We start from the raw sequence: 26809 nt of genomic DNA, 5'->3' as shown, positions 1-26809 counted from the left end.
TGTTTCTTCCTCTAGCTCTTCCCCTCCATGCCTGTTTCTTCCTCTAGCTCTTCCCCTCCATGCCTGTTTCTTCCTCTAGCTCTTCCCCTCCATGCCTGTTTCTTCCTCTAGCTCCTCCCCTCCATGCCTGATTTTTCCTCTAGCTCCTCCCCTCCATGCCTGTTTCTGCCTCTAGCTCCTCCCCTCCATGCCTGTTTCTGCCTCTAGCTCCTCCCCTCCATATCTATGTTGCCTCTAGCTCCTCCCCTGCATGGCTATGTTAGACTGATGACATCTATCATCCCCTTACCCATACCGTTGTGTCCTGCAGCGCAAATAAAAACATGACGTCTTCTCCGTTAGTTGACGGGGTCGGCCACAGCTTTTATTTAACTTTCCTTAAAACTCCTTTAATGAAACTTCCACTTAAAACCTGAGAAGACTCTTCCAACCGAAACGGTTTGCCCCTCCAGCTCGTGGAGGTCATTTGCGTCCTCGGTCTCTTAACCATATGAATTACCGCCAGCTGTGACTTCATATTAGCTTTACACAACAAATCCTTACAGAATAAAAGGAGGGCGGGAGGAAGGGGAGGGAAGGGAGGGGGGCTTTCATCAGCCGATGCCGGAAAGAGGCAGACGGCCGGAAAGGGGGGACCTAATAAACCCGTGGACTAAACCAACTAATGGGGTAAAGCTAGGAATAGGGGGAGGGCACGCATGCCAAAACCGAAAGCCAGGTCGAAAAAGTACCCCCTGCACAACTTGCTATAACCCATTTTTTTTTTTATTTAACACACTCCACCTCCATCATCCTTTAACTCGACACCACTTGGACACAAAAAATTAACCAAATCCCTCCAATCCGCCTGAGCCATCAGTCAAGGCTACTTGCTAAAGTTGGCTCGTATTCCACCAATAATAATAATAATAATAATCTTTATTTCTATAGCACCAACATATTCCGCAGCGCTGTACAATTGAGAGGTTCATATATAAGCAAGTAACAGTTATAGAAAATACAATAATTAGAGCAAAAAAGACAACCCTGCTCGTGAGAGCTTCTAATCTACAATGAGGTGGGGGGGACAAGGTACAAGTGCCTATTTACAACGACAATCCAGCTGTCACAAAGAAATGGGGGATAGATAAAGGCTTCCTGGACCAGTCAGCCAAAACTACGAGATGCTTTGGGTGCAGAGGGGTTGGACAGGGAGTTGTGTTCTGAGAAGTTGTGGAAGGACTATGTGAATTTAATTCAATTAAGGAATGTGATAGGCACCCTAAAAAGATGTGTTTTAGGGACCGTCTGAAGCAGAGTAAGTTGTGGTTCATCCTAGTTTCTTGGGGTACAGCGTTCCAGAGGATTGGTGCAGCTTGGGAGAAGTCTTGGATCCGGGAGTGGGAGGTTCGGATTAGTGTGACTGTTAGTAGGAAGTCATTTGCGGAGCATAGAGAATGGGTAGGGTGATAGACAGAGAGGAGGAGGAGATGTAGGGGGTGCCGCACTGTAGAGAGCTTTGTGGTGATAGTTAGAGATGAGGGTGGAGATGTAGGAGGTGCCGCACTGTGGAGAGCTTTGTGGTGATAGACAGAGAGGAGGGTGGAGATGTAGGGGGTGCCGCACTGTGGAGAGCTTTGTGGTAATAGAGAAGAGGGTGGAGATGTAGGGGGTGCTGCACTGGGGAGAGCTTTGTGGTGATAGACAGAGATGAGGAGGAGATGTAGGGGGTGCCGCACTGTGGAGAGCTTTGTGGTGATAGTTAGAGATGAGGGTGGAGATGTAGGGGGTGCTGCACTGTGGAGAGCTTTGTGGTGATAGACAGAGATGAGGGTGGAGATGTAGGGGGTGCCGCACTGTGGAGAGCTTTGTGGTGATAGTTAGAGATGAGGGTGGAGATGTAGGAGGGGCCGCACTGTGGAGAGCTTTGTGGTGATAGACAGAGATGAGGGTGGAGATGTAGGGGGTGCCGCACTGTGGAGAGCTTTGTAGTGATAGACAGAGATGAGGAGGAGATGTAGGGGGTGCCGCACTGTGGAGAGCTTTGTGGTGATATACAGAGAGGAGGGTGGAGATGTAGGGGGTGCTGCACTGTGGAGAGCTTTGTGGTGATAGACAGAGAGGAGGGTGGAGATGTAGGGGGTGCCGCACTGTGGAGAGCTTTGTGGTGATATACAGAGAGGAGGGTGGAGATGTAAGGGGTGCTGCACTGTGGAGAGGACGGGTAGGTGATAGACAGAGATGAGGAGGAGATGTAGGGGGTGCTGCACTGTGGAGAGCTTTGTGGTGATAGAGAGGAGGAGATGTAGGGGGTGCTGCACTGTGGAGAGCTTTGTGGTCATAGAGAGGAGGGAGGAGATGTAGGGGGTGCCGCACTGTGGAGAGCTTTGTGGTGATAGAGAGGAGGGAGGAGATGTAGGGGGTGCTGCACTGTGGAGAGCTTTGTGGTGATAGACAGAGAGGAGGGTGGAGATGTAGGGGGTGCCGCACTGTGGAGCGCTTTGTGGTGATAGACAGAGATGAGGGTGGAGATGTAGAGGGTGCTGCACTGTGGAGAGCTTTGTGGTGATAGAGAGGAGGGTGGAGATGTAGGGGGTGCTGCACTGTGGAGAGCTTTGTGGTGATAGAGAGGAGGGTGGAGATGTAGGGGGTGCCGCACTGTGGAGAGCTTTGTGGTGATAGAGAGGAGGGTGGAGATGTAGGGGGTGCTGCACTGTGGAGAGCTTTGTGGTCATAGAGAGGAGGGAGGAGATGTAGGGGGTGCTGCACTGTGGAGAGCTTTGTGGTGATAGAGAGGAGGGAGGAGATGTAGGGGGTGCTGCACTGTGGAGAGCTTTGTGGTGATAGAGAGGAGGGTGGAGATGTAGGGGGTGCCGCACTGTGGAGAGCTTTGTGGTGATAGAGAGGAGGGTGGAGATGTAGGGAGTGCTGCACTGTGGAGAGCTTTGTGGTGATAGAGAGGAGGGTGGAGATGTAGGGGGTGCTGCACTGTGGAGAGCTTTGTGGTGATAGAGAGGAGGGTGGAGATGTAGGGGGTGCTGCACTGTGGAGAGCTTTGTGGTGATAGAGAGGAGGGAGGAGATGTAGGGGGTGCTGCACTGTGGAGAGCTTTGTGGTGATAGACAGAGATGAGGAGGAGATGTAGGGTGTGCCGCACTGTGACGAGGTTTGTGGTGATATACAGTGAGGAGGGTGGAGATGTAGGGGGTGCTGCACTGTGAAGAGCTTTGTGGTGATATACAGAGAGGAGGGTGGAGATGTAGGGGGTGCTGCACTGTGGAGAGCTTTGTGGTGATAGACAGAGATGAGGTTGAGATGTAGGGGGTGCTGCACTGTGGAGAGCTTTGTGGTGATAGACAGAGATAAGGGTGGAGATGTAGGGGGTGCCGCACTGTGGAGAGCTTTGTGGTGATAGACAGAGAGGAGGGTGGAGATGTAGGGGGTGCTGCACTGTGGAGAGCTTTGTGGTGATAGAGAGGAGGGAGGAGATGTAGGGGGTGCTGCACTGTGGAGAGCTTTGTGGTGATAGAGAGGAGGGTGGAGATGTAGGGGGTGCTGCACTGTGGAGAGCTTTGTGGTGATAGAGAGGAGGGTGGAGATGTAGGGGGTGCCGCACTGTGGAGAGCTTTGTGGTGATAGACAGAGAGGAGGGAGGAGATGTAGGGGGGGCCGCACTGTGGAGATCTTTGTGGGTGAGAACAAGCAGTTTGATTGGATCCTGTGATATAAGGGCAGCCAGTGCAATGACTGGCACAGAGCAGAGGCATCCGAGTAGCGGTTAGCCAGATAGGTGACCCTGGCTGCTGCATTAAGGATGGACTGTAGAGGAGAGAGTCTAGTTAGGGGGAGACCAATTAATAGAGTTACAGTAGTCAAGGCGAGAGTGGATCAGGGCCACGGTGAGGGTTTTTCTCATTTTCATTGTGAGAAAGAGATTGTATATGTATGGGAGGTGAAGGCAAGATCGGTGTCGAGCATAACTCCCAGACAGCGGGCCTGCGGCCTAGGCGTTATCATGGTGCCGCACACAGAGAGGGAGAAGACGGGTTTAGGGAGGTTAGAAGATAGAAAGAGGAGAAGAACTTCAGTTTTGGAAAGGTTAAGTTTCAGATAGAGCAGACATGATGTTGCAGACTGCAGTCAGGCAGTCACTTGTGTTCTGTAGTACAGCGGGGGTGAGCTCCGGGGATGAGGTGTATAGCTGTGTGTCATCAGCATAAAGATGATACTGGAAGCAAAATTTACTGATGGTCTGTCCAATTGGGGCAGTGTAGAGGGAGAAAAGAAGAGGGCCAAGGACTGAACCTTGAGGGACCCAACAGTGAGAGGAAGAGGAGAAGATGTGGAGCCAGCAAATGATACACTGAATGAGCGGCCAGAAAGATAGGAAGAGAACCAGGAGAGCACAGTGTCCTTTAGGCCGATAGAATGGAGCATAGAGAGAAGGAGATGGTGGTCAACAGTGTTGAAGCTGCAGAGAGGTCAAGAAAAATAAGCAGAGAGTGGTCACGGTTACGTTTTGCTGTCAACAGGTCATTGGTCACTTTGACAAGGGCAGTTTCTGTTGAGTGTAAAGGGCGGAAGCCAGACTGTAAAGGATCTAGAAGAGAGTGAGAGGAGTGGTAGTGGGTGAGACGAGAATAGACCAGGCACTCCAAGAGTTTGGAGATGAAGGGGAGATTGGAGACTGGTCTGTAGTTGTTTGTGCAGGATGGGTCTAGAGAGGGTTTTTTTTTAATAATGGAGTAATGAAAGAGTGTTTGAGGGAACAGGGGAATATACCGGAAGAGAGAGAGAGATTGAAGATTTTAGTTAGGTGAGTGGTGATGACTGAAGAGAAAGACTGGAGTAGAGGTGAGGGGAAGGGATCACTCGTGCAAATGGTAGGACGACAAGACGAGAGGAGCCTGGAGACTTCCTCCCCTGTGACTGGGTCAAATGTGGAAAGTGAGCTGGATTGGATATGAGGAGGGATGGGATTCACGACGCTTGGTGGCTGGGACCTGATCTCTCGGTGGATGTTTTCTATTTTCTCTGTGAAATACAAGGCCAGGTCATCAGCATGAAGGTCTGTGATAGGGGTCTGGACTTTGGGACTGAGGAGGGAGTGAAAGATTTCAAAGAGCTTTTTTGGATTGTTGGATAGTGAGGAGATAAGGGTGGTGAAGTAGGTCTGTTTGGCGAGGTGAAGGGAAGAGTTGTAGGTCCTTAACATGAACTTGTAGTGGATGAAGTTTTCTGGTGTGCGGGATTTCCTCTATAGGCGTTCGGCACTCCTAGAGCATCGCTGGAGAAATCGAGTTTGCGATGTGAGCCAGGGCTGTTTTACTCTGTGTTTGGATGTTCTGAAAGTGAAGGGTGCTACTTGGTCAAGGGTTCTTCTAAGAGTGTCATTGTAGTGGTTTAAAGCCAGATCAGCACAGGAAAGGGAGGAGATGGGGAAGAGTGATGAGTGTAGAGAGTCTTTATGTTTCTGAGAGTTAATGGCCTGTAGGTTTCTGAACGTGTGATAGGTGGGACTGTGCTGGGGGGGGGCGAAGGTTTGTGAGCTGGAAGGAGAGGATATTGTAGTCAGAGAGGGGAAGAGGTCAGTTGTCAAAGTGTAAGATTGAGCAGAGGCGGACGAAGACCAGGTCAAGGGTGTTGCCGTCTTCATGTTGCTTATAGCTCCTTCCCCACCATGTCTATGTTCCCTCTAGTTCCTCCCCCTTCATGATTGTGTCAGCCTCTAGCTCCCCCCCCTCCATATCTATGTTGCCTCTAGTTCCTCCCCCTCCATGATTGTGTCCATCTCTAGCTCCTTCCCTCCATGTCTATGTTGCTTCTAGCTCCTCACCCTCCATTTCAGTAACTGCTTTTAGCCCCTACCTCTTTCCACCTTCACTCTGCATAGAAGTTTCAAAGTACAAACTGCCATCTCCTCTCTTAGGAAAGTCTTTACTGAACACAGATCTGACCAATTTTACTTATGAGTTAGGAGAGAAGGATCGATCCAAGTGGCGAGAAGGATCGATCCAGGAGGAGAGAAGGATCGATCCAGGAGGAGAGAAGGATCGATCCAGGAGGAGAGAAGGATCGATCCAGGAGGAGAGATGGATCGATCCAGGAGGAGGGAAGGATCGATCCAGGAGGCGAGAAGGATCGATCCAGGAGGAGAGAAGGATCGATCCAGGAGGAGGGAAGGATCGATCCAGGAGGCGAGAAGGATCGATCCAGGAGGAGGGAAGGATCGATCCAGGAGGCGAGAAGGATCGATCCAGGAGGACAGAAGGATCGATCCAGGAGGAGGCAGAAGCAGATTTCTCTGATAAGATAAATTACAGTTTCTTATTTTCACGTGAACTATTGATTATGAAATAGGAAAGTAAAATGTCGGTCGCTCATTAATTTTGTCACCACCAATGTTTGTCACTTTGGTAACTCCTCATCTCTGGGTCTGATACCTGGATTTCCACAGTAGGGAGATGACGTCCAGATTTCTATATATTGCAGAGATTTGCCCAGAAAATTGGATTCTGGTTGGAAGCAAATGTGTCCACATCCTCGATGTAGAAGGAAGCTGGACACAATGTGAGAAGTATTGTAGGAACAAAGACGCTAACCTTATTGTCATCCCACGGAAAGATCTGCAACTTAAGGTAAAGCCGGGGATCTGACGAGGGTCTTACTAATGCTCCATGTGCCGTGATGTTAGCAGAAAGTGTCCGATGCTGCTCTAAGATCCAACACCCGTCCACCAAGAGGTACAAGGAATGACACATCTTCATTCATGACTGATTTCAGGATTTTCTGTCTAATGGAATGGAAGATTTCTGGATCGGGAAAGAATTTAGATGGAAAGACAAAACCCGAAGCTGGGAGTGGCCGGATCAGTACTGGTAAGTCAGGCAATGTAATGTCATGTCAGTCTACTGAAGAAGCTTCCAGATTTACTATACTGATATCTAGCAGAACATGGTCCTTGGCCTCCTTGTCCTCTCAGTGCAGGGAGCTGAAACTGTTCCCCAAAATAGAGAACCCAAGAAAACACCAGAGAACAAAGGGAAAGGAAAACAAGAAGAGAAAGAGAATAGGTGAAGATAGAAAACCAGAGAAGAGAGCAGATGAGCAGATGAGAAGTGAAAAAGAGAAGAGGAGAGACAAATAAGAGAATAATGATAAGAAATAATAAGTGGAAAAGAGTGAAAAAATAAACAAGGAGAGGAAAGAGGACAGACAGGAGACAGGAATTAAGGGAGAGGAGGAAAGAGGAAAGGTGGAAAGTAAAGATGAAAGGGTGAGGAGATAAACATCAAATAGGAAATGAGAGCAGAGAGATGAAATGAGATGGAAAGTAACAAGAGAAAGTGAAGTGAGAGCATAAAAAAAAGGAGAAAAGAAGAAAAGACAAAGAGAGAAGATGAGAGAAAAGAGAGGAGAGACTAAAGATGAGGCGAGAGGAAGAAGAAACAAGATAGTGGAGTGAGAGCATAGAAAAGAGAGAAGAGGAGAAGAAAGGACAAAGAGAGAAGAAGATAGAAAAGAGACTAAAGATGAGAAGAAGATAGAAAAGAGACTAAAGATGAGGAGAGAGGGAGAAGAAATGAGACAGTGGAGTGAGAGCATAGAAAAGAGAGGAGAGGAGAAGAGAAGGCAGAGAGAAGAGAAGAGAAAATATATGAAAGAGTAAAGCTGATAAAGGAGGCAGGAGAAATAAGAAACCATGCAGAAAGAGCATAGAAAGGAGAGGAGAAGACAAAGAGATAAGAGAGTAAAGATGAGACAGGAGGGAGAAGATGCAAGAGACAGTGGAAAGGAGAGGAGCAAGAGAGAAATGAAAGAAGAAAATATTAGGAGGAAGAAGGATGAGAGAGTAGAGATGAAACAGAAGGGAGAAGAAACAAGAGACAGTAGAAAGAAGAAGAGAAAGAGGGAAATGTGAGAAGGATGAGGAGGGAGAAAAAGAGGTGAGAGTAGAGATGAGACAGAAGGGAAAAGAAACAAGACAGTGGAGAAGAAAGGACAGAGTAGAGATGAGACAAGAGGGAGAAGAAACAAGAGACCATAGAAAGGAGAACAAAAGGAAATAAGAAAGGTGAGGAGGGAAGAAGAAGATGGGAAAAGGATGAGAGAGTAGAGATGACCAGAGGGAAAAAAAACAAGAGACATTAGAGAGGAGAAAGAATTCAACAAGAGAAATGAGAGAAGAAAGGATAAGGAGGGAAGATGAGAGGAAAGAAAAGAGATTATGAGAGGAAAGAGGTGAAAAGTAAAGACAGGCGAGGCTAAAGGAATGCATCATAAGAGACAATCGGAGGGAGGTGTAAGAGAAAAGAGAAGATGGAGGCAGCACGGCATCTGTGGCTGCAGCAGTCGCCTCTCACTCCGACGCTGGTGCCACCTCATTATAAATGTAACTGGTCCTCGGAAGAAGGAAAGTCTGGGACAGGTTCTGTACTGGGACCCAGAGATGTTTTATGTTACTCCACTGGAAGAAAAGAGAGAAAACCAAAAGGGCGCTGCTGTGTGCATCAGGGGGATCCAAATAAACAAGCCAGGTAAGATCCACTCACCTGTGACAGTTGTGCTGAGACAGGGAAAACACTGAGGAGAGATCCCAGTGAATTCCTCCGGTCCTGGATGGTACAATTCAGGAACCCAGGTCCTTAAGCCCCACTGGTACTGCGGTTTCCAAACCACAGGTATATCCCAGGAGCAGCTCCACCGTCAAGATGCCACAGAGGCACTGACTGTCTCCACTGGAGGATGAGAGTGGAAATGAAGGCCGCTGCACTCACCCCAGGCACACCGGACTCTGTGGGAATCGCTGCACTCACCCCTAGCACACCGGACTCTGTGGGAATCGCTGCACTCACCCCAGGCACACCGGACTCTGTGGGAATCGCTGCACTCACCCCAGGCACACCGGACTCTGTGGGAATCGCTGCACTCACCCCAGGCACACCGGACTCTGTGGGAATCGCTGCACTCACCCCAGGCACACCGGACTCTGTGGGAATCGCTGCACGCACCCCAGGCACACCGGACTCTGTGAGAATCGCTGCACTCACCCCAGGCACACCGGACTCTGTGGGAATTGCTGCACTCACCCCAGGCACACCGGACTCTGTGGGAATCGCTGCACTCACCCCAGGCACACCGGACTCTGTGGGAATCCCTGCACTCACCCCAGGCACACCGGAGTCTGTGGGAATCGCTGCACTCACCCCAGGCACACCGGACTCTGTGGGAATCGCTGCACTCACCCCAGGCACACCGGACTCTATGGGAATCGCTGCACTCACCCCAGGCACACCGGACTCTGTGGGAATTGCTGCACTCACCCCAGGCACACCGGACTCTGTGAGAATCGCTGCACTCACCCCAGGCACACCGGACTCTGTGGGAATTGCTGCACTCACCCCAGGCACACCGGACTCTGTGGGAATTGCTGCACTCACCCCAGGCACACCGGACTCTGTGGGAATCGCTGCACTCACCCCAGGCACACCGGACTCTGTGGGAATTGCTGCACTCACCCCAGGCACACCGGACTCTGTGGGAATTGCTGCACTCACCCCAGGCACACCGGACTCTGTGGGAATCGCTGCACTCACCCCAGGCACACCGGACTCTGTGGGAATTGCTGCACTCACCCCAGGCACACTGGACTCTGTGGGAATTGCTGCACTCACCCCAGGCACACCGGACTCTGTGGGAATTGCTGCACTCACCCCAGGCACACCGGACTCTGTGGGAATTGCTGCACTCACCCCAGGCACACCGGACTCTGTGGGAATTGCTGCACTCACCCCAGGCACACCGGACTCTGTGGGAATCGCTGCACTCACCCCAGGCACACCGGACTCTGTGGGAATTGCTGCACTCACCCCAGGCACACCGGACTCTGTGAGAATCGCTGCACTCACCCCAGGCACACCGGACTCTGTGAGAATCGCTGCACTCACCCCAGGCACACTGGACTCTGTGGGAATCGCTGTTCTCAGCCACTCCCGGGGATCAGGTACTGCTGTGTCAAACACACCAGCAACCGAGGGAGATCGCTGTTCATCCTGGTAGGTGAAACGCTGGCCAGGAAGATGGATTGAGGTGGAAAATGGTATTAGCTGCTGCACCGGTCACACGCTCCTGCAGGGAGTGTACAAACAAACTAGAAAAGAAAAAAGGAGTGCGCTGCCCAGGTGCTGAAAAAACCCAAACCCACCGGGGTGACAAAAAATAAGGTTTATTATACCACACAACACGTTTCCAGGGCAGACTGTCCCCTTCATCAGATGTTACTACATAATCCTGCCTTATCCCTTTTATACAGAAATAGCCGGGCTGAATCAATTAATCAATAAATCAATCATTAAATAAGTCATTAAATCAAGAAACAAATCAACAATGAATAAAATGAAGCTCACCAAAATTAATAATAATAACAATAATAATTTTATTCATTTATATAGCGCTATTAATTCCACAGTGCTTTACATACATTGGCAACCCATCAATACTAAAAGATGAATACAATTGCGCAAGAGGATATAAAAACTATTAAAAACAATGATAATCCCTACAACAAATCATATACTGTATATACAAATCCATATGAAGAAATATAAAAACAGAAATAAATAATAAGATATGCTGTGGGCCACATTCATTTAATCTGCTCAGTGTTGATGCTTAAAGCCCGCTTTACACGCTACAAGATATCTTACGATGTGTCGGCGGGGTCACGTCGTAAGTGACGCTGTCGCGGGCGCAGGAGGGGACGCTGCGCTCTCCCACTGCTCGGGTCCGGGTGCTGCTGCTGCGGCTGCTGCTCGGTGGTGGTTCGAGCGGTGGGCCGGATCCCGGGGACTCGAGCGGCGTTCCTCGCCCCCTAAGAGTGAAAAGGGGGATTTGATTGTGGGGATTTGATATTGTCCGTGATGCCACCCACAATTGTGGTGAGATTGGTGACACCACAGCTGCTCTGGACGGGGATCCCGGGAGCGATGACAAGGAGCAGCCTGGATGTTAGTTCTCCCCTCCGTGGGTAGGGGGTTGGTTGTCCCGGGGCCCGGTGACGGAGGTAGGGATGGCAGGCGGGTTACGGGGCCTGGTGAGGTGCAGGGTCGCGGGGGCAGCGCTGTGCCGCACGGCACGGTGGTACTCACTCAGCCAATGATGTACACAGAGTCTCCGGTAAAACAAACGGCTGGATGGACGGGTCCCACAGACGGCTGCGGTGTTTCTCCTCCCAGCAGGTTGATGGTGACTGCCTTTCCCTGCACCTGTGTAATGTGACGATTCCAATGGGTTTTCACCGGTAACCCGCTCCCCAGCTTGGATATGGGCTGAAGGAGCTCCTTTTGCCCGCAGGCTCTGGCCCTGGGAACTTTAGCCTTGGCGGTGACTGTGTTTCCCTCTCTCGGTTGGACTGTTGCCTTCTGTCGGGACTTGGCTGCTGGGAAACCCAGGAGGTTCCCTTCGCTAACGAATTTGGCAAATTCACGGCGACTCCTAGCCTTGCCGGGGTCCGTAAGCCCCTGCCGGATGGTGCTGGCTTCTCTTTGCGTACCGGTCCGGTACCGCCGGGCCACCGCCCGTCCACGGTCCTTACGGCTAGCTCCAATAGGCCACTCCTGCAGACGGTCACCACCGTCTGCCAATCTTGCTGATCCGTCCGGGCCACACACCCGGACCAACTTCAGGCTTCTCAACTGCTACTTCCCTCCTTCCACTTTCACTTCCCAAACTTAATCTGCCTGCTTTTCCCGCTTCCAGGACTGTGAAGTCCTCGGTGGGCGGGACCAACCGCCTGGCCCACCCCCTGGTGTGAACATCAGCCCCTGGAGGAAGGCAACAAGGGTTTTGTGTTCTGACTTCGGTGTGCCTGCTGGGAGTGTGGGGTGTGTTGGTGTTGTTCTCTGTGGCCCCTGGCTTGTCCAGGGCGCCACAACGCACATCCGGCATCGTAAGGTATGTTGTAGTGTGTGACAGCGACGTGCAATTGCGATTGAACGAAAAACCGTTCATTGCATGCACGTCGTTCAGTCCTGACGAATTGAACGTCAGATTGTTCATCGTACCCGGGGTAGCGCACATCGCAGTGTGTGACATCCCGGGAACGATGAACAGATCTCACCTGCCTCCTGCGGCTCCCGGCTCACAATGCGGAAGGAAGGAGGTGGGCGGGATGTTTACGTCCCACTCAGCCCCGCCCCTCCGCTTCTATTGGCCGGCTGCCGCGTGACGTCGATGTGACGCAGAACATCCTTCCCACTCCAGGAAGTGGACGTTCGCCGCCCACATCGAGGTCGTATGGAAGGTAAGTACGTGTGACGGGGGTTAATCGTATGTGCGGCACGTTCAACAAATTGAACGTGCTGCACATACGATGGGGGAGTTGCAAATCGCATACGATATCGTATGCGATATTGCAACGTGTAAAGCGGGCTTTAGCCTTTAAGATCTGCTAATTTGTAGATCCAATATATTGCTCTTTGGAGCAATTTTCTGAATTGGTCCGGAATCGGGTCTGATATTTGCACTAGAATTGTTAACCGTAAACAATCAGGGTTTTTTGGTGCTCAACTGAAAAATATTTAGACGCACTGTGATTAAAAACTCCCTGTTTTATGTTATGTCTGTGGGTGTTAAGACGCTTGTGCATATTCTGCATGGTGCGGCCCACATATTGTAAGCTGCATGTACATTTCAGCAAGTATATGACATAAGAGGAGTTACAATGTAAAAATTGTTTAACCAAAACATTTTCACCGGTCACGTTAGAGCTAAAGGATCTCATCTTATGTAGGCACCAGATCCGACCACGATCTCTCCGAGCAGCCCCCACGATGGGGAAAGCTGGCCCCCGCCCCTGACATAAGCATTTGGAGTTGCTACAACGAAAAGATCCGACTAGATCACCATTGAATGGCTTAGGTAATTCATACTCACGATATTTACTAATTCGACTCAGAGCGATAAGGTTTTTTGAGGTTTTGACCTCTTCTGAAAATAACCATCGGTTGTCGTGGCAGAATGTGGAATAGTATTGCATCATTTTCCAGAATGTGCCAATGTTTATTTAGTAATTTTTTGACAACTGGGTGAGAAATGCTGAATGTGGTAATGAAACTAGTGGCTGATATTTCAATAGTAACATGTCTTTTCTTGATGTGGGAAATGCAGTCAGCTTGCTTAAATTTTTTTTGTCCTACTGTATGCATCAATAACAAGCCTCTTAGGATATCCTTTTTTCAAAAACCTGTCCCGCAACACTATAGCTCTCTACTGAAGTTAGAATCTGTTGAGCAATTTTTTTCCGACCCACCAATAGTGGCCATAGGGGATATTTTTAACCCATTTTGGTAAATGACTGCTACTATACTCCAGATAATATTTACCCTTTAGAGCACATAAAAATATTCAGATTTAAAAACTGAATTTGATTGTCAGGGTATGTCATAGTAAAGGATAGTCTCCACTGGTTATCATTCAAATTCTTAACTAAAGACTGAATGTCTTCCATGGACCCCCCTCCAAATAAAAAACAGGTCATCTACAGTAAGTACAGAAAGTATTCAGACCCCTTTACATTTTTCCCTCTTTGTTTCATTGTAGCCATTTGGTAAATTCTCATTAATGTGCACTCTGCTCCCCATCCCCCATCTTGACAGAAAAAACAGAAATGTAGAAATTTTAGCAAATTTATTAAACAAGAAAAACTGAAATATCACATGGTCATAAGTATTCAGACCCTTTGCTCAGACACTCATATGTAAGTCACATGCTGTCCATTTCCTTGTGATCCTCCTTGAGATGGTTCTGCTCCTTCATTGGAGTCTAGCTGTGAGTAATTAAACTGATAGGACTTGATTTGGAAAGGTGCACACCTGTCTATATAAGACCTCACAGCTCACACTGCATGTCACACCAAATGAGGATCAGGAGGTCAAAGGAACTGCCCAAGGAGCTCAGAGACAGAATTGAGGCAAGGCACAGATCTGGCCAAGGTTACAAAAAAAATCTCTGCAGTACTCAAGGTTCCTGATAGCACAGTGGCCTCCATAATCCTTAAATGGAAGAAGTTTGGGACCCCCAGAACTCTTCCTAGACCTGGCCGTCCAGCCAAACTGAGCAATCGTAGGAGAAGAGCCTTGGTGAGAGAAGTAAAGAAGATCCCCAAGATCACTGTGTCTGAGCTCCAGAGATGCAGTAGAGAGATGGGAGAAAGTTCCACAAAGTCATTTATCACTGCAGCCTCCACCAGTCAGGCCTTTATGGCAGAGTGGCCCGACGGAAGCCTCTCCTCCATGCAAAACATATGAAAGCCGCATAGAGTTTACAAAAAACACATGAAGGACTCCAGACTATGAGAAATAAAATTCTCTGGTCTGATGAGACGAAGATAGAACTTTCTGGTGTTAATTCTAAGTGGTATGTGTGGAGAAAACCAGGGCCTGCTCATCACCTGCCCAATACAATCCCCACAGTGAGACATGGTGGTGGCAGCATCATACTATGGGGGCAGAGACAGGACGACTGGTGGCAATTGAAGGAAAGATGAATGCGGCCAAATACAGAGATATCCTGGAAGAAAACCTCCTCCAGATGCTCTGGACCTCAGACTTGGCCGAAGCTTCACCTTCCAACAAGACAATGACTCTAAAGGCCCCGTCACACACAGAGATAAATCTTTGGCAGATCTGTGGTTGCAGTGAAATCATGGACATATTGTTCAATTTGTACACAGCCACAAACCTGGCACTGAATTGATCCACAATTTCACTGCAACCACAGATCTGCCGCATATTTATCTCTGCGTGTGACAGGGCCTTTAGAACATAGCTAAAATAACAAAGGAGCAGCTTCAGAACAACCCTGTGACCATTCTTGACTGGCCCAACCAGAGCCCTGACCTAAACCCAACTGAGCATCTCTGAAGAGACCTGAAAATGGCATCCACCAACGTTCACTATCCAAACTGACGGAACTGGAGAGGATCTGCAAGGAAGAATGGCCAAGGATCCCCAAATCCAGGATCCCAAGGAGACTCATGGCTGTACTAGCTCAAAAGGGAGGGTGCCACTACTCAATACTGAGCAAAGGGGCTGAATACTTATGAGCATGTGATATTTCAGGTTTTCTTGTTTAAAGGGAAGGTGTCGTGTTTTTTATTTTTGTATTAATTAGAGTGATTATGAAATCAAGTATTTTTAATACAAAATTAAACTGTTTATTTAGTTTTTATTTTATTCTAGTGTTACTGAAGCACTGGGGGCGGCCATCTTGGATTTGCTGTGAGCAACAACAGTTACTCACCTCCTTTATTGCAGCGCTCAGAGAAAGCGTCTGCTGTGAAATGGATGCACCCCCTGGGCTGTCCAGATCACCGCAGAGGGAGGAGATCAGCACCATCTTTATGGAGCCCACAGCATATGCTGTGTGCTGCACTTTCCCCTGTCACCTGCTCGGGATGTGTGAGTACTGGCTCCAGGCCGCCGCCGATACACTCCCCCCTGCTACTCTCACCCCTCTGCCGCCCTCCCCGCCACTGCTGCTCTCTCCCCCTGCCACCGCCCCTTTCACCGCTGCCGCCTCCGCCCCTCCCCCCGCTCTCGTTTGCTTGCCTTGGGACGCTGCTCCTATGGAACGTGGTATACAGAGGAGCACAGAATACAGCGGAGTGCAGTATACAGAGGAGCACAGAATACAGCAGAGTGCGGTATACAGCGGCATACGGAATACAGCGTAGCGCGGTAAATTGAGGAGCACGGCATACAGCAGAGTGTGGTATACAGGGGTGCACAGAATACAGCGAAGTGTGGTATACAGAGGAGCATGGAATACAGCAGAGTGTGGTATACAGGAGTGCACAGAATACAGCGAAGTGTGGTATACGGAAGAGCAGAGAATACAGCGGGGTGCGGTATACGGAGGAGCACAGAACACAGCGGGGTGTGGTACATGGAGCAGCAGAGAATACAGCGGGGTATGGTATACAGTCGAGCATGGAATGCAGCGAAGCACAGTATACAGGGGCGCATAGAATATAGCAGAGCGCGGTATACGGAGGAGCACGGAACACAGCAGAGCCCGGAATACAGGGGCGCACAGAATACAGTGGAGAGTGCTATACGGAGGAGCAAGGAATACAGCGGAGCACAGTATACAGCAATGTGCAGAATACAGTGGCGCGCGGAATAGAGCGGAGCGTGGTATACGGAGGAGCACGGAATACAGGGGCGTATAGAATATAGCAAAGCACTGTATACGGAGGAGCACGGAATACAGCAGAGCCCGGAATATGTACTATGCAAATATGTACTATGCAGTTCTACAGTAGCTCTACAGCAGGATTTCAGCAGCTCCTCCCCCTAGTGTTTAAGGGTGGAAAATATCAAACTTTTAAAAATTTTTTATATTTTGCTCAATTAAAAACAAATAATAATATTTAAACAAAACATTAAAATATTAATACTTTATATTTTCTCAGTTATTGAATTTTTTTTTTTACAACACCTTCCCTTAAATAAATTTCCAAAAATGTCTACATTTGTTTTTTTTCTGTCAAGATGGGGGATGGAGTGCAGAGTGCACATTAATGAGAAAAAATACCAAAAGGCTGCAATGAAACAAAGAGTGAAAAATGTAAAGGGGTGTGAATACTTTCTATACCCACTGTATAAAACAATAAAAAAAAAGGATGTCGCCTATTGGTAGGAGGGACGGCGCGAGGAAGAGAGACTCAAAGTACCCCATGTACAAATTGGCATAACTGGGGGTGAATCTCGTCCCCATCGCAGTGCCCCTCAACTGTCGATACTCACCACCCTCAAAGGAGACACATTGTGGTAAGGATGAACTCTACGGCTTGAGGAATGAAATCTTTTTGTTGTTCTGGCATGGACGAGTCCTGGTCTAAATAGATACTGATGAGACCTAATTGGTGCTGGATATTTGAATAGAGAGAACTAACATCAAGTGTAAGGAGACATGAAAATCCGATAATGGCGGAATGTCTTGGCGTAAACTGATATGATGGGATGATACCCTAAGATGTGAATCAAGAGATAGAACATGTGAAGCTCTGGACTAGCCAGGTAGTCACAGACATAACACCACAAAAACCCCCTTCCCTAAACAGTCACAACAGTCAAACAAAAACCCTTGTTGCCTCCCTACAGGGTCTGATGTCCACACCAGGTGGGGCGAAGCCAGGCGGATGGCCCCTCCCACCGAGGAGTTCATAGGCCTGGAGGCGGGAAAAAGCAGTGAGTTTGGAGTTTCAGTTTGGAGGTGAAAGTGAGAGGTCAGAAACTGCAAGTGTCTGGGTCGGAGCCCAGACACAAACAGCAAGGTTGGCAGACGGTGGTGGCCATCTGCAGGAGTTAGTGGACCTCTGCAGAACCATAGGACCAGGGTCGGGCGGTGGCCCGCCGGTACCGAACCGGGGAGTGGAGTGAAGCTAAGCACACAGGCAGGGCCATCGGACCCCGACTAGGCTTGGAGCCGCCGACAACGGTCAAATCCGAGTGTGACCGAAACCCCAGGGGTTTCCCAACAACCAAGACTCGACAGAAGGCAACAGTCCACACCGTGAGGATATACAGCTACCGCCATAGGCTAGAGATCCAAGGGCCAGCGCCTGCGGGCAAAACGGGCTCCTTCGGTACCTATACGCCGGGGAGCGGACTACCGGTGGGCAACCACAGGAGTCAGAACATTCTAACAGGTGCAGGGAAAGACAGCCACCATCACACTGTCCGGGGAGAGAGCACAAACACTGCAGCCGGCTGCTGGACCCGTCCATCCAGCCGTTTGGTTTACCAGAGACTCTGTCATTGACTGCCTGAGTGAGTACACTAGTGCCATCCGGCACTGTGCCGCGCTGCCCCTGCAACCCTGCACCCCAGCCATCCAGCCTCCCCGTTACACCACCGGGCCCCGGGACCACCAACCCCTACCCACGGAGGGGACAACTTCCTAGCTGCTCCCTACCATCGCTCCCGGGATCCCTGTCACCAGCAGCGGTGGTGCCCTTTATCACCACAACCCGTGGGTGGCGTCACGAACTATCTCCCTAAACAAACCACCCCCTTTTCACTCGTGGACGAGGAGCGCTGCTCGAGTCCCCGGGTCCGGTCCACCGCTCGAGCCACCGAGCAGCAGCAGAAGCCCCGGACCCGAGCGTGGCGAGCGCATCCCCTCCGCCCGTGACAACTTGGTGTCACGAACAGGATAGAACCAATCTACCTACCGGTAGAAGTGCGCCTTGCAGTCCCCGGCGGCGTCCGGCCGAAAAATTTGAAGTGCCGCCATCTTTGGCGTGAAGATTTCCCGCTCGAGCGTCTTCCCCGAGCAGGGAAGGCGCGAAAGTGAAGCCCCACCAACAAAGAGGAAGTGCTAGAAAGAACCTAGGGGGACGGGAAAAAGATGTCTGCGCCCGACGGAGCTGTTGGAGGAGTGGCGGTGGCAGCCGCAGCGGCGCCCGCAGATGGAAATGGGGTAGGCTGTGCTTCGGCCGCAAGAGCGGGGGAGGCCGCGGGTCCAGCGGTCGCCCAGGTAATGCCGTTCTCCCTGCCCTATGTGCCTGGTGCTACGTCCCCTGGATGCAGCGGAGAAGGACCAATGACTCGCGGTATAGGCCTCCTATCTGTTACAGGTGCAGCAAGCCTGACCACTACTCTAGGCGATGCCCGTTAAACGAGCAACCCCTAGGGCCAAGGGCCAATCCTCAGGAGTAGACACCAATGGCCCCCCCGACTGGCGAGACCGGTACGTCGGAGCTCGCCCCATCATCCCCCTGGCAGTGGATGGCGTCCCGCTCATGGCCCTATTGGACACAGGATCACAGGTAACCACTATACTATATACACTGTACCAGCAGTATTGGGGTACTGACGAACTTGCCCCCTCTGATGATAGCCTGACCCTTGTCGCGGCCAATGGACTCCCTCTAACCCAAGTGGGATACAAACAAGTGACCCTGACCATGGGACATGCGGAGTTAAAGCACCAAGGAATGATTGTGGTGATGAATGAACCCAGTGACCATAACCCAAAAGTAATTCTAGGGACCAATGTGATGGAGCATTGTATGAGTGAGGTGCTGAGTCTGTTGCAGCAGTTGGCCGCCACAGCAGGAGGAGGCCGACAGAGGGCTGTGCATCGTGAGATCCGAGTCCTCCTATATCGGCAACAAGTGAGCTCGACTAGCGGAGAGATTGGTGGAGTAAGGGTGATGGATGTGGCCCCTTTGGTAGTGCCACCCAGAAGCGAGATGATAATTTGGTGCAGGGCAGCAGTAGGCTCCCAGGGGCGCAACTACCCGGCGATGGTGGAACCCACGCCTTCTGAACACTGGCCCATGGTGATGGCGGCCAGAGGGGTGGTTGACGTCAAAAAGGGGAGAGTGCCTGTGAGAGTGCTGAATTGTGGAGAGGAGGAGGTTAGGCTTCCCCGTTACGCTACCCTTGCCAAGCTGCTTACCCTAGATCCTCACACCATTCATGAAGCCGCCCCTCCTGCATCTGCACCCCCTGCCAGTAACCATATACCCCCGAGCAGTTAGAGCAGAGGTGCCAGGAACTGCATGTAGGCACTGAAGCCACACCCATGCATCACAAAGAGGGGGTATACAGGGTGGTACAGGAGTATGAACAGGTTTTCAGCAAGCACCCATTAGATTTCGGGAGGATTAAAGGGGTTCAACACTATATCCCTACAGGCATACATCCACCCATCAAAGAAAGGTATAGGCCCATCCCGCCAGCACATTATCAATGCGCCAAAGACATGTTGAGGAACATGAAGGAGGCAGGGGTCATTCGGGATAGTTGTAGTCCCTGGGCAGCCCCACTAGTGTTGGTGAAGAAGAAGGATGGCACCATGAGAATGTGTGTGGATTACCGGAAGATCAACCAGATAACGCATAAAGATGCCTATCCTCTCCCCCGTATCGAAGAGTCGCTAGCTGCGCTGAGAACCGCTAACTTCTTCTCTACCCTTGACCTTACCAGCAGATACTGGCAGGTGGCGGTCGCACCAGAGGACCGCGAGAAGACTGCATTCGCCACTCCCATGGGACTCTGCGCGTTCAACAGCATGCCGTTTGGGCTGTGCAATGCCCCTGGAACCTTCCAACGGCTCATGGAGTGTTGCCTGGGACATCTCAATTTGGAAACTGCCCTGCTGTATCTAGATGATGTGATCGTATACTCCCAGACGTACAAGGCCCAACTGGAGCACCTGGCTGAAGTGTTCGCGTCCCTAGCCAAGTATGGGATGAAGCTGAAGCCCTCCAAGTGCCACCTCTTGAAGCCTAGGGTACAGTACCTCGGACACGTAGTGAGCGCAAAAGGTGTCGCCCCAGATCCCGAGAAGATCACTGCTATCCAGGACTGGCCGAGACCGACCACTGTGAGAGAGGTGAGACAGTTCCTGGGCCTGGTGGGCTATTATCGCCGCTTCATCAAGGGGTATACAAAGATGGCTGCACCTATGCAGGAGCTCCTCGTGGGACAGACCAAGGGTGGCAGGGCCCCTAGGCCCCTGTTTGTGTGGGAGGAGAAGCATGAAGAGTCCTTTCACCAGCTAAAGACGGCCTTGACAGGAGAAGAAGTCCTGGCGTACCCCGACTACAGCCTTCCGTTCGTCCTGTACACTGACGCCAGCAATGTGGGCTTGGGAGCAGTTCTGTCCCAGGTCCAGGACGGGAGGGAAAAGGTGATCGCCTATGCCAGCAGAAAACTCCAGCCCACGGAAAGGAACCCCGAAAATTACAGCTCCTTCAAGCTTGAGTTCCTGGCCCTGGTGTGGGCAATCACTGAGAGGTTCCGACATTACCTCGCAGCGGCAAAATTCACTGCCTACACGGACAATAATCTGTTGACCCATCTGGACACCACCAAACTGGGCACTCTGGAACAGCGGTGGGTGGCCAGGCTGTCTAATTATGACTTCACTAAGAAATACAGAGCCGGCTGCAAGAACACCAACACGGACGCGTTATCCCAGATGCCCCACCTGCCGGATGGGGGGTCGGAAGACGATGACCTCGAAGAAATTGAGTTGCCCGCGTTCCATCGGCCACCGGTCGAAAAACTATATGTCAAACAACAGCAGGCGAACCTGGACCCGCTTCCCAGTCAGGGATGGGAAGAAGCCCAAGACCAAGCGCCTGCCGTCCAGCTGGTCAAGACCATGATTGAGCAGGGCTCCTCCGGAATGGATCTGGCAGCTCCCTCTGAGGCCCAGCGGCTGTGGAAGGAATGAGCCCGGCTGTACCTGCACGAAGAGAAGCTGTATCGAGGGCTGATCAACCCGAAGACTCACGAGAAGGTTCGTCAGCTGGTGGTCCCTCAGGCCAGCATGCCCAAAGTCCTACGGGCATATCACGATGGCGCCGGGCATGTCGGCTGGAAAAAGCTGGAGATGTTGCTGAGAGAGCGGTTCTATTGGAGTGGGATAAGAGAATCTGTGGAGGCCTGGTGCCGAGAGTGCGGCCCCTGTGTGCTGAGAATGAAGGATGAAGTCAGCCAAAGAACCCCTCTACGGCCGATCGTCACCCATCAACCGCTGGAGTTGGTTGCCTTGGACCACGTCAAGCTCACACCCAGCCGGAATGGATATACCTATGCCCTGACCATCGTGGACCACTACTCCAGATTCATGGTGGTTGTTCCAGTCAAAGATTTGACCGGCCGTACCGCAGCTAGGGCATTCCAGGCCTACTTCTGTCGACCGCACGGATACCTGGAGAGGGTGCTTATGGACCAGGGTTCAGCCTTTGAAGCAGAGGTGTTTCAAGAGTTCTGCCAATTGTACAGTTGTAAGAAGATCAGGACCACGCTATACCATGCCCAGACTAATGGGATGTGTAAGAAGATGAACCACGTGGTCCTGGATCTCCTCAAGGTGATACCGTTGGAAGAGCGGAACCTGTGGCCAAAAAAGCTGCCTGACCTGGTAGACATGTACAATAACATCCCCTGTAGTTCTATCAAATGCACCCCGGCATATCTGATGAGAGCCCGACCGGGCCGGCTGCCGGTGGACCTAGAAATGGACTTGGAGGCTCCAGAGGCCCTTCCTTCGACTGCCGGCTGGGTACCCAATGGCAAATCTAATACCGACAGGAGTATGTGGAGAAGAATCTCGGTCAGAGCCGAGAGAAACAAACACAACGCTTCAACAAACGAGCGTCAGCCGTCCCCTTTGAGCCGGGGGATGTAGTGCTGAAACGGAAGACAAGGACCCATAAGCTTGATGACCAGTGGGAAAAGACCCCGTATGTCATACAGCCCACTGAATGGGAGAATGAGAAGGCTTATCTGATCAGTCGCGACCAGGGGAGGATCGCCACTACAGTTTCCAGGGACCACCTGAAGAAATGCCCTCACCCCTTGAGAGTGACACATCAGGTTCTGGTTCCCATGCCGAGTGGGGAAAAGGAGAAGGAGGTGATCCACACAGTGATGGGTGATTTTCCAGCAGACTGGCCTATGCAAAACGGTGCGGTGATTGTTCCGGTGATAATGTTCCCACAACACGTGGAAGAAATGGAGACGGAAACGCCCGCCAGTGAGCCACTCGAACAAGCGCCCAGGGATGCACCTATACCCCCTCCCCTTAGGTCTCCACTTGCCATATCTGACAGACGGGAAGAGGAAACGGTCATCTCCTCTATTCCCTTGCCCGCTACTAGCGACATTGTCCTCCGAAGATCCACACGCCCCAACCTAGGTAGGACCCCGCTCAGATATAGGGAAACTACCATCTAGGGGTGCAGTATGTTGAATGAACACCAATAACCTGAGCTTATTACCTGATTAACAACCAGTTGATTATACCGGCCGTTGCCAACAAGTTGTCCCCGTAGGGACCCTATGTGTCACCGCCCACATGAGGAACTACTCATGAACATGGCCGTTTTCCGCGCCGCCTCCGGAGAGGCAGATTGGAGGAAGGGCCCGCAGCAGAATAGGCTGCGGCCCAGCCACCACCAGGACCGGTGGCCATCCTCCGGGGGTCAGGGGTCCCCTTGGACGTGGGGTCCCCTGAAGTGACAGCCGGGTGCGAGATACCGTACCCGTTCCCGCTTGGGTGACCTGGAACCGAGTTCCTGCTTCCGGACTGGGGAAGAGGGGAGCTGCCCGTTTCTTAGGGGCAGCATCAAGGTTTAGGTTACTTGGGTGGGAAAGCGGATGACCATGAACCCGTCCGTCATTATTAAAAATGTTTTTACATGTTTGAAACGTTAAAGTGCCATGCCTCCCGTAAGGGAAGAACTACAAATATGCTTGCGTTAAATGTTTTATATGTTAATTTATATTTTACAGAAAAATAAAACCGGTGATGGACGGGCAGCCCGCGGACGGTCTGCATTTCACCAAGGGGGAATGTGACGCCCTGGACTAGCCAGGTAGTCACAGACATAACACCACACATACCCCCTTCCCTAAACAGTCACAACAGTCAAACAAAAACCCTTGTTGCCTCCCTCCAGGGTCTGATGTCCACACCAGGTGGGGCGGAGCCAGGCGGTTGTCCCCACACACCGAGGAGTTAGGCCTGGAGGCGGGAAAAGCAGTGAGTTTGGAGTTTCAGTTTGGAGGTGAAAGTGAGAGGTCAGAAACTGCAAGTGTCTGGGTCAGAGCCCAGACACAAACAGCAAGGTTGGCAGACGGTGGTGGCCGTCTGCAGGAGTTAGTGGACCTCTGCACAACCGTAGCACCGGGGTCAGGTGGTGGCCCGCTGGTACCGAACCGGGGAGTGGAGTGAAGCTAAGCACACAGGCAGGGCCATTGGACCCCGACTATGCTTGGAGCCGCCGACAACGGTCAAATCCGAGTGTGACCGGAACCCCAGGGGTTTCCCAACAACCAAGACCCGACAGAAGGCAACAGTCCACACCGTGAGGATATACAGCCACCGCCATAGTCTAACAAAGAATAATGAAGTAGGGCTTGCAAAGCCGCGCCAGTGACCACTCTGACAATGGAGAATTAATGTTCCTTTATTTCATCTTCAGGTCGACGCGTTTCCGGAGTCTCAGCTCCCTTCCTCAGGACACACAGGAAAAAAGTACATCAAATCAGGCAGATTTGATGTACTTTTTTCCTGTGTGTCCTGAGGAAGGGAGCTGAGACTCCGGAAACGCGTCGACCTGAAGATGAAATAAAGGAACATTAATTCTCCATTGTCAGAGTGGTCACTGGCGCGGCTTTGCAAGCCCTACTTCATTATTCTCTGTTATCAGCCATTTTGGGTGCTGCTGCCTGTGGCCTGGATTCTATGCCTATATAGTAGTTGTGACTCTCACAACTCTTTCTGGTGAGTGTGATTTACCTGTATAACCCTGATATTACTCGGGTAAGACCCTATTGCGCTTCTTTTTTCCACAGTACTCTCTTCATACCGCCATAGTCTAGAGATCCAAGGGCCAGCGCCTGCGGGCAAAACGGGCTCCTTCGGTACCTATACACCGGGGAGTGGACTACCGGTGGGCAACCACAGGAGTCAGAACATTCTAACAGGTGCAGGGAAAGACAGCCACCATCACACTGTCCGGGGAGAGAGCACAAACACTGCAGCCGGCTGCGGGACCCGTCCATCCAGCCGTTTGGTTTACCAGAGACTCTGTCATTGACTGCCTGAGTGAGTACACCAGTGCCATCCGGCATCGCGCCGCGCTGCCCCTGCAACCCAGCCATCCAGCCTCCCCTTTACACCACCGGGCCCCGGGACCACCAACCCCTACCCACGGAGGGGGCAACATCCTAGCTGCTCCCTACCATCGCTCCCGGGATCCCCGTCACCAGCAGCGGTGGTGCCCTTTATTAGCACGACCCGTGGGTGGCGTCACGAGCTATCTCCCTAAACAAACCACCCCCTTTTCATTTGTGGACGAGGAGCGCTGCTCGAGTCACCGGGTCCGGTTCATCGCTCGAGCCACCAAGCAGCAGCAGAAGCCCCGGACCCGAGCATGGCGAGCGCGTCCCCTCCGCCCGCGACAACTATAACTGTGAAGAAATACATCAAGATAGTGGGAAGGATTAGTGAATTATCACCTGCAATAATGGGTCTCCGGGAGGATCGGTGAGACGCTTGTGAATCTTAGGAACCATAGAAGAAGCTTTACTTTCCAAAATGTCTATTTCTTTGTTGTTTAATACATGGTGATCTGAGGCTGTGTTAATCTACAATTTGTGTTGAGAATAATAATCTGAGGTGGATTCAATGGTCACTTTCTCACAATAGTTCCCATCATTCTAAGACCCTCCCAGATAACCCATCCCTTACCCATCATCACAACTCCGCCCCCTTCATCCGCACTCCTAATAACAATGCTGGTGTTGTTCTGGAGGGATTTATGGCTGCACCTTTTCTTTTCCCCTATATAATCACCCATATGATTTGCTGTAGGGATTATCATTGTTTTTAATAGTTTTATATGCTAATGCACAATTGTATTCATCTTTTAGTATTGATGGAGTTTTGGTGAGCTTCATTTTATTCATTGTTGATTTGTTCATTGATTTAATTAATGACTTATTTAATGATCGATTTATTGATTAGTTGATCCAGCCCGGCTATTTCTGAATAAAAGGGATAAAGCAGGATTATGTAGTTAGACCTGATGAAGGGGCCGTCCGCCCCGGAAACGCATTGTGTTATAATAAACCTTATTTTTCGTCGCCCCGGTGGGTTTGGTTTTCCCGGGCATCGCACTCCTTTTTTTTTTTTCATTTTGTCACTGGAAGAAAAGAGACAAGAGAGGAAAGAATGAATAGAACAGACAAATACATCAACCACAAGGAGGATAAACAGCACAGAGCCTAATGTAGATGTTATAGTATAGTCCTACAGCAATCCGCCCCAGACCATCCATACCGCTGGCCATGGGCACATAAGACCCCGGCGTCCCATCAGCCTCCGACTACCCTAGATGTGGAACCGGGGACGGACTGGTCATTTTTCGATAGTGGCCGGAGGAATCGGAGATTATTTCTGTAATTGGACTCAGTAATAATCAGAGGAGCAGCAGCGGCTGACACGAGGCTCGTGTGACGGGCGCCGAGCACCAATATTTTATACTTTTTATTTCTTTTTCAGGATCCAAAGGGGAAATTGTTGGAAAATCAGCAAAAGATTATTCACGTCTGAGAAATGTACAGAAAAGTCAAAGTGCGTCTGCGAAAAGAATCTAATCCTGACGACAATAAAGGCGTATCCCCATAATAATGGTTATGAGGGTCCATATCTGGTCCTCTGGAGCACAGAATATTACTGCTGGGGAGGGCAGTGACTCCAGGGTCACAGCAAAAAGTAGTCATGTACAAAAGCATCAAACCAAACGAACGCACCCCACTATTGCGCTATGTGCACCCCACCCCTGCACTATATGCAGAGAACCCAACCCCACCCCTGCGCTATGTGCAGCACACTCCACCCCACCACTATGTGCAGCACACTCCACCCCACCCATGCACTATGTGCAGCACACTCCACCCCACCCCTGCGCTGTGTACAGTGTGCCCCACCCTACCTCTGCGCTCTGTACATCACACTCCACTCCACTCCTGCACTATGTGCAGCACACTCCACCCCACCCCTGCGCTATGTGCAGCACACTCCACCCCACCCCTGCGCTGTGTACAGTGTGCCCCACCCTACCTCTGCGCTCTGTACATCACACTCCACTCCACTCCTGCACTATGTGCAGCACACTCCACCCCACCCCTGCGCTATGTGCAGCACACTCCACCCCACCCCTGCGCTGTGTACAGTGTGCCCCACCCTACCTCTGCGCTCTGAACATCACACTCCACTCCACTCCTGCACTATG

The 26809-nt window shown here is 50.9% G+C and overlaps 1 protein-coding gene across 1 annotated transcript in view; it reads left to right on the top strand.

Annotated features, from left to right (window-relative positions):
- LOC142302957 (uncharacterized) overlaps positions 1-26411 on the top strand; it is an 80761-nt gene extending 54350 nt beyond the window's left edge. The window contains exons 5-7 of the mRNA XM_075344062.1: positions 6472-6617; positions 6763-6857; positions 26077-26411. Of these exons, the coding sequence (XP_075200177.1) occupies positions 6472-6617; positions 6763-6857; positions 26077-26269 (434 nt within the window). The 3' untranslated portion in view covers positions 26270-26411. The remainder of the gene's footprint in view (positions 1-6471; positions 6618-6762; positions 6858-26076) is intronic.
- The last annotated feature ends 398 nt before the right edge of the window (positions 26412-26809 follow it).

The sequence above is a fragment of the Anomaloglossus baeobatrachus genome, chromosome 1, assembly GCF_048569485.1.
Source record: "Anomaloglossus baeobatrachus isolate aAnoBae1 chromosome 1, aAnoBae1.hap1, whole genome shotgun sequence".
Classification (NCBI taxonomy): Eukaryota; Metazoa; Chordata; class Amphibia; order Anura; family Aromobatidae; genus Anomaloglossus; species Anomaloglossus baeobatrachus.
This window is presented reverse-complemented; position numbering and strand designations above follow the sequence as displayed.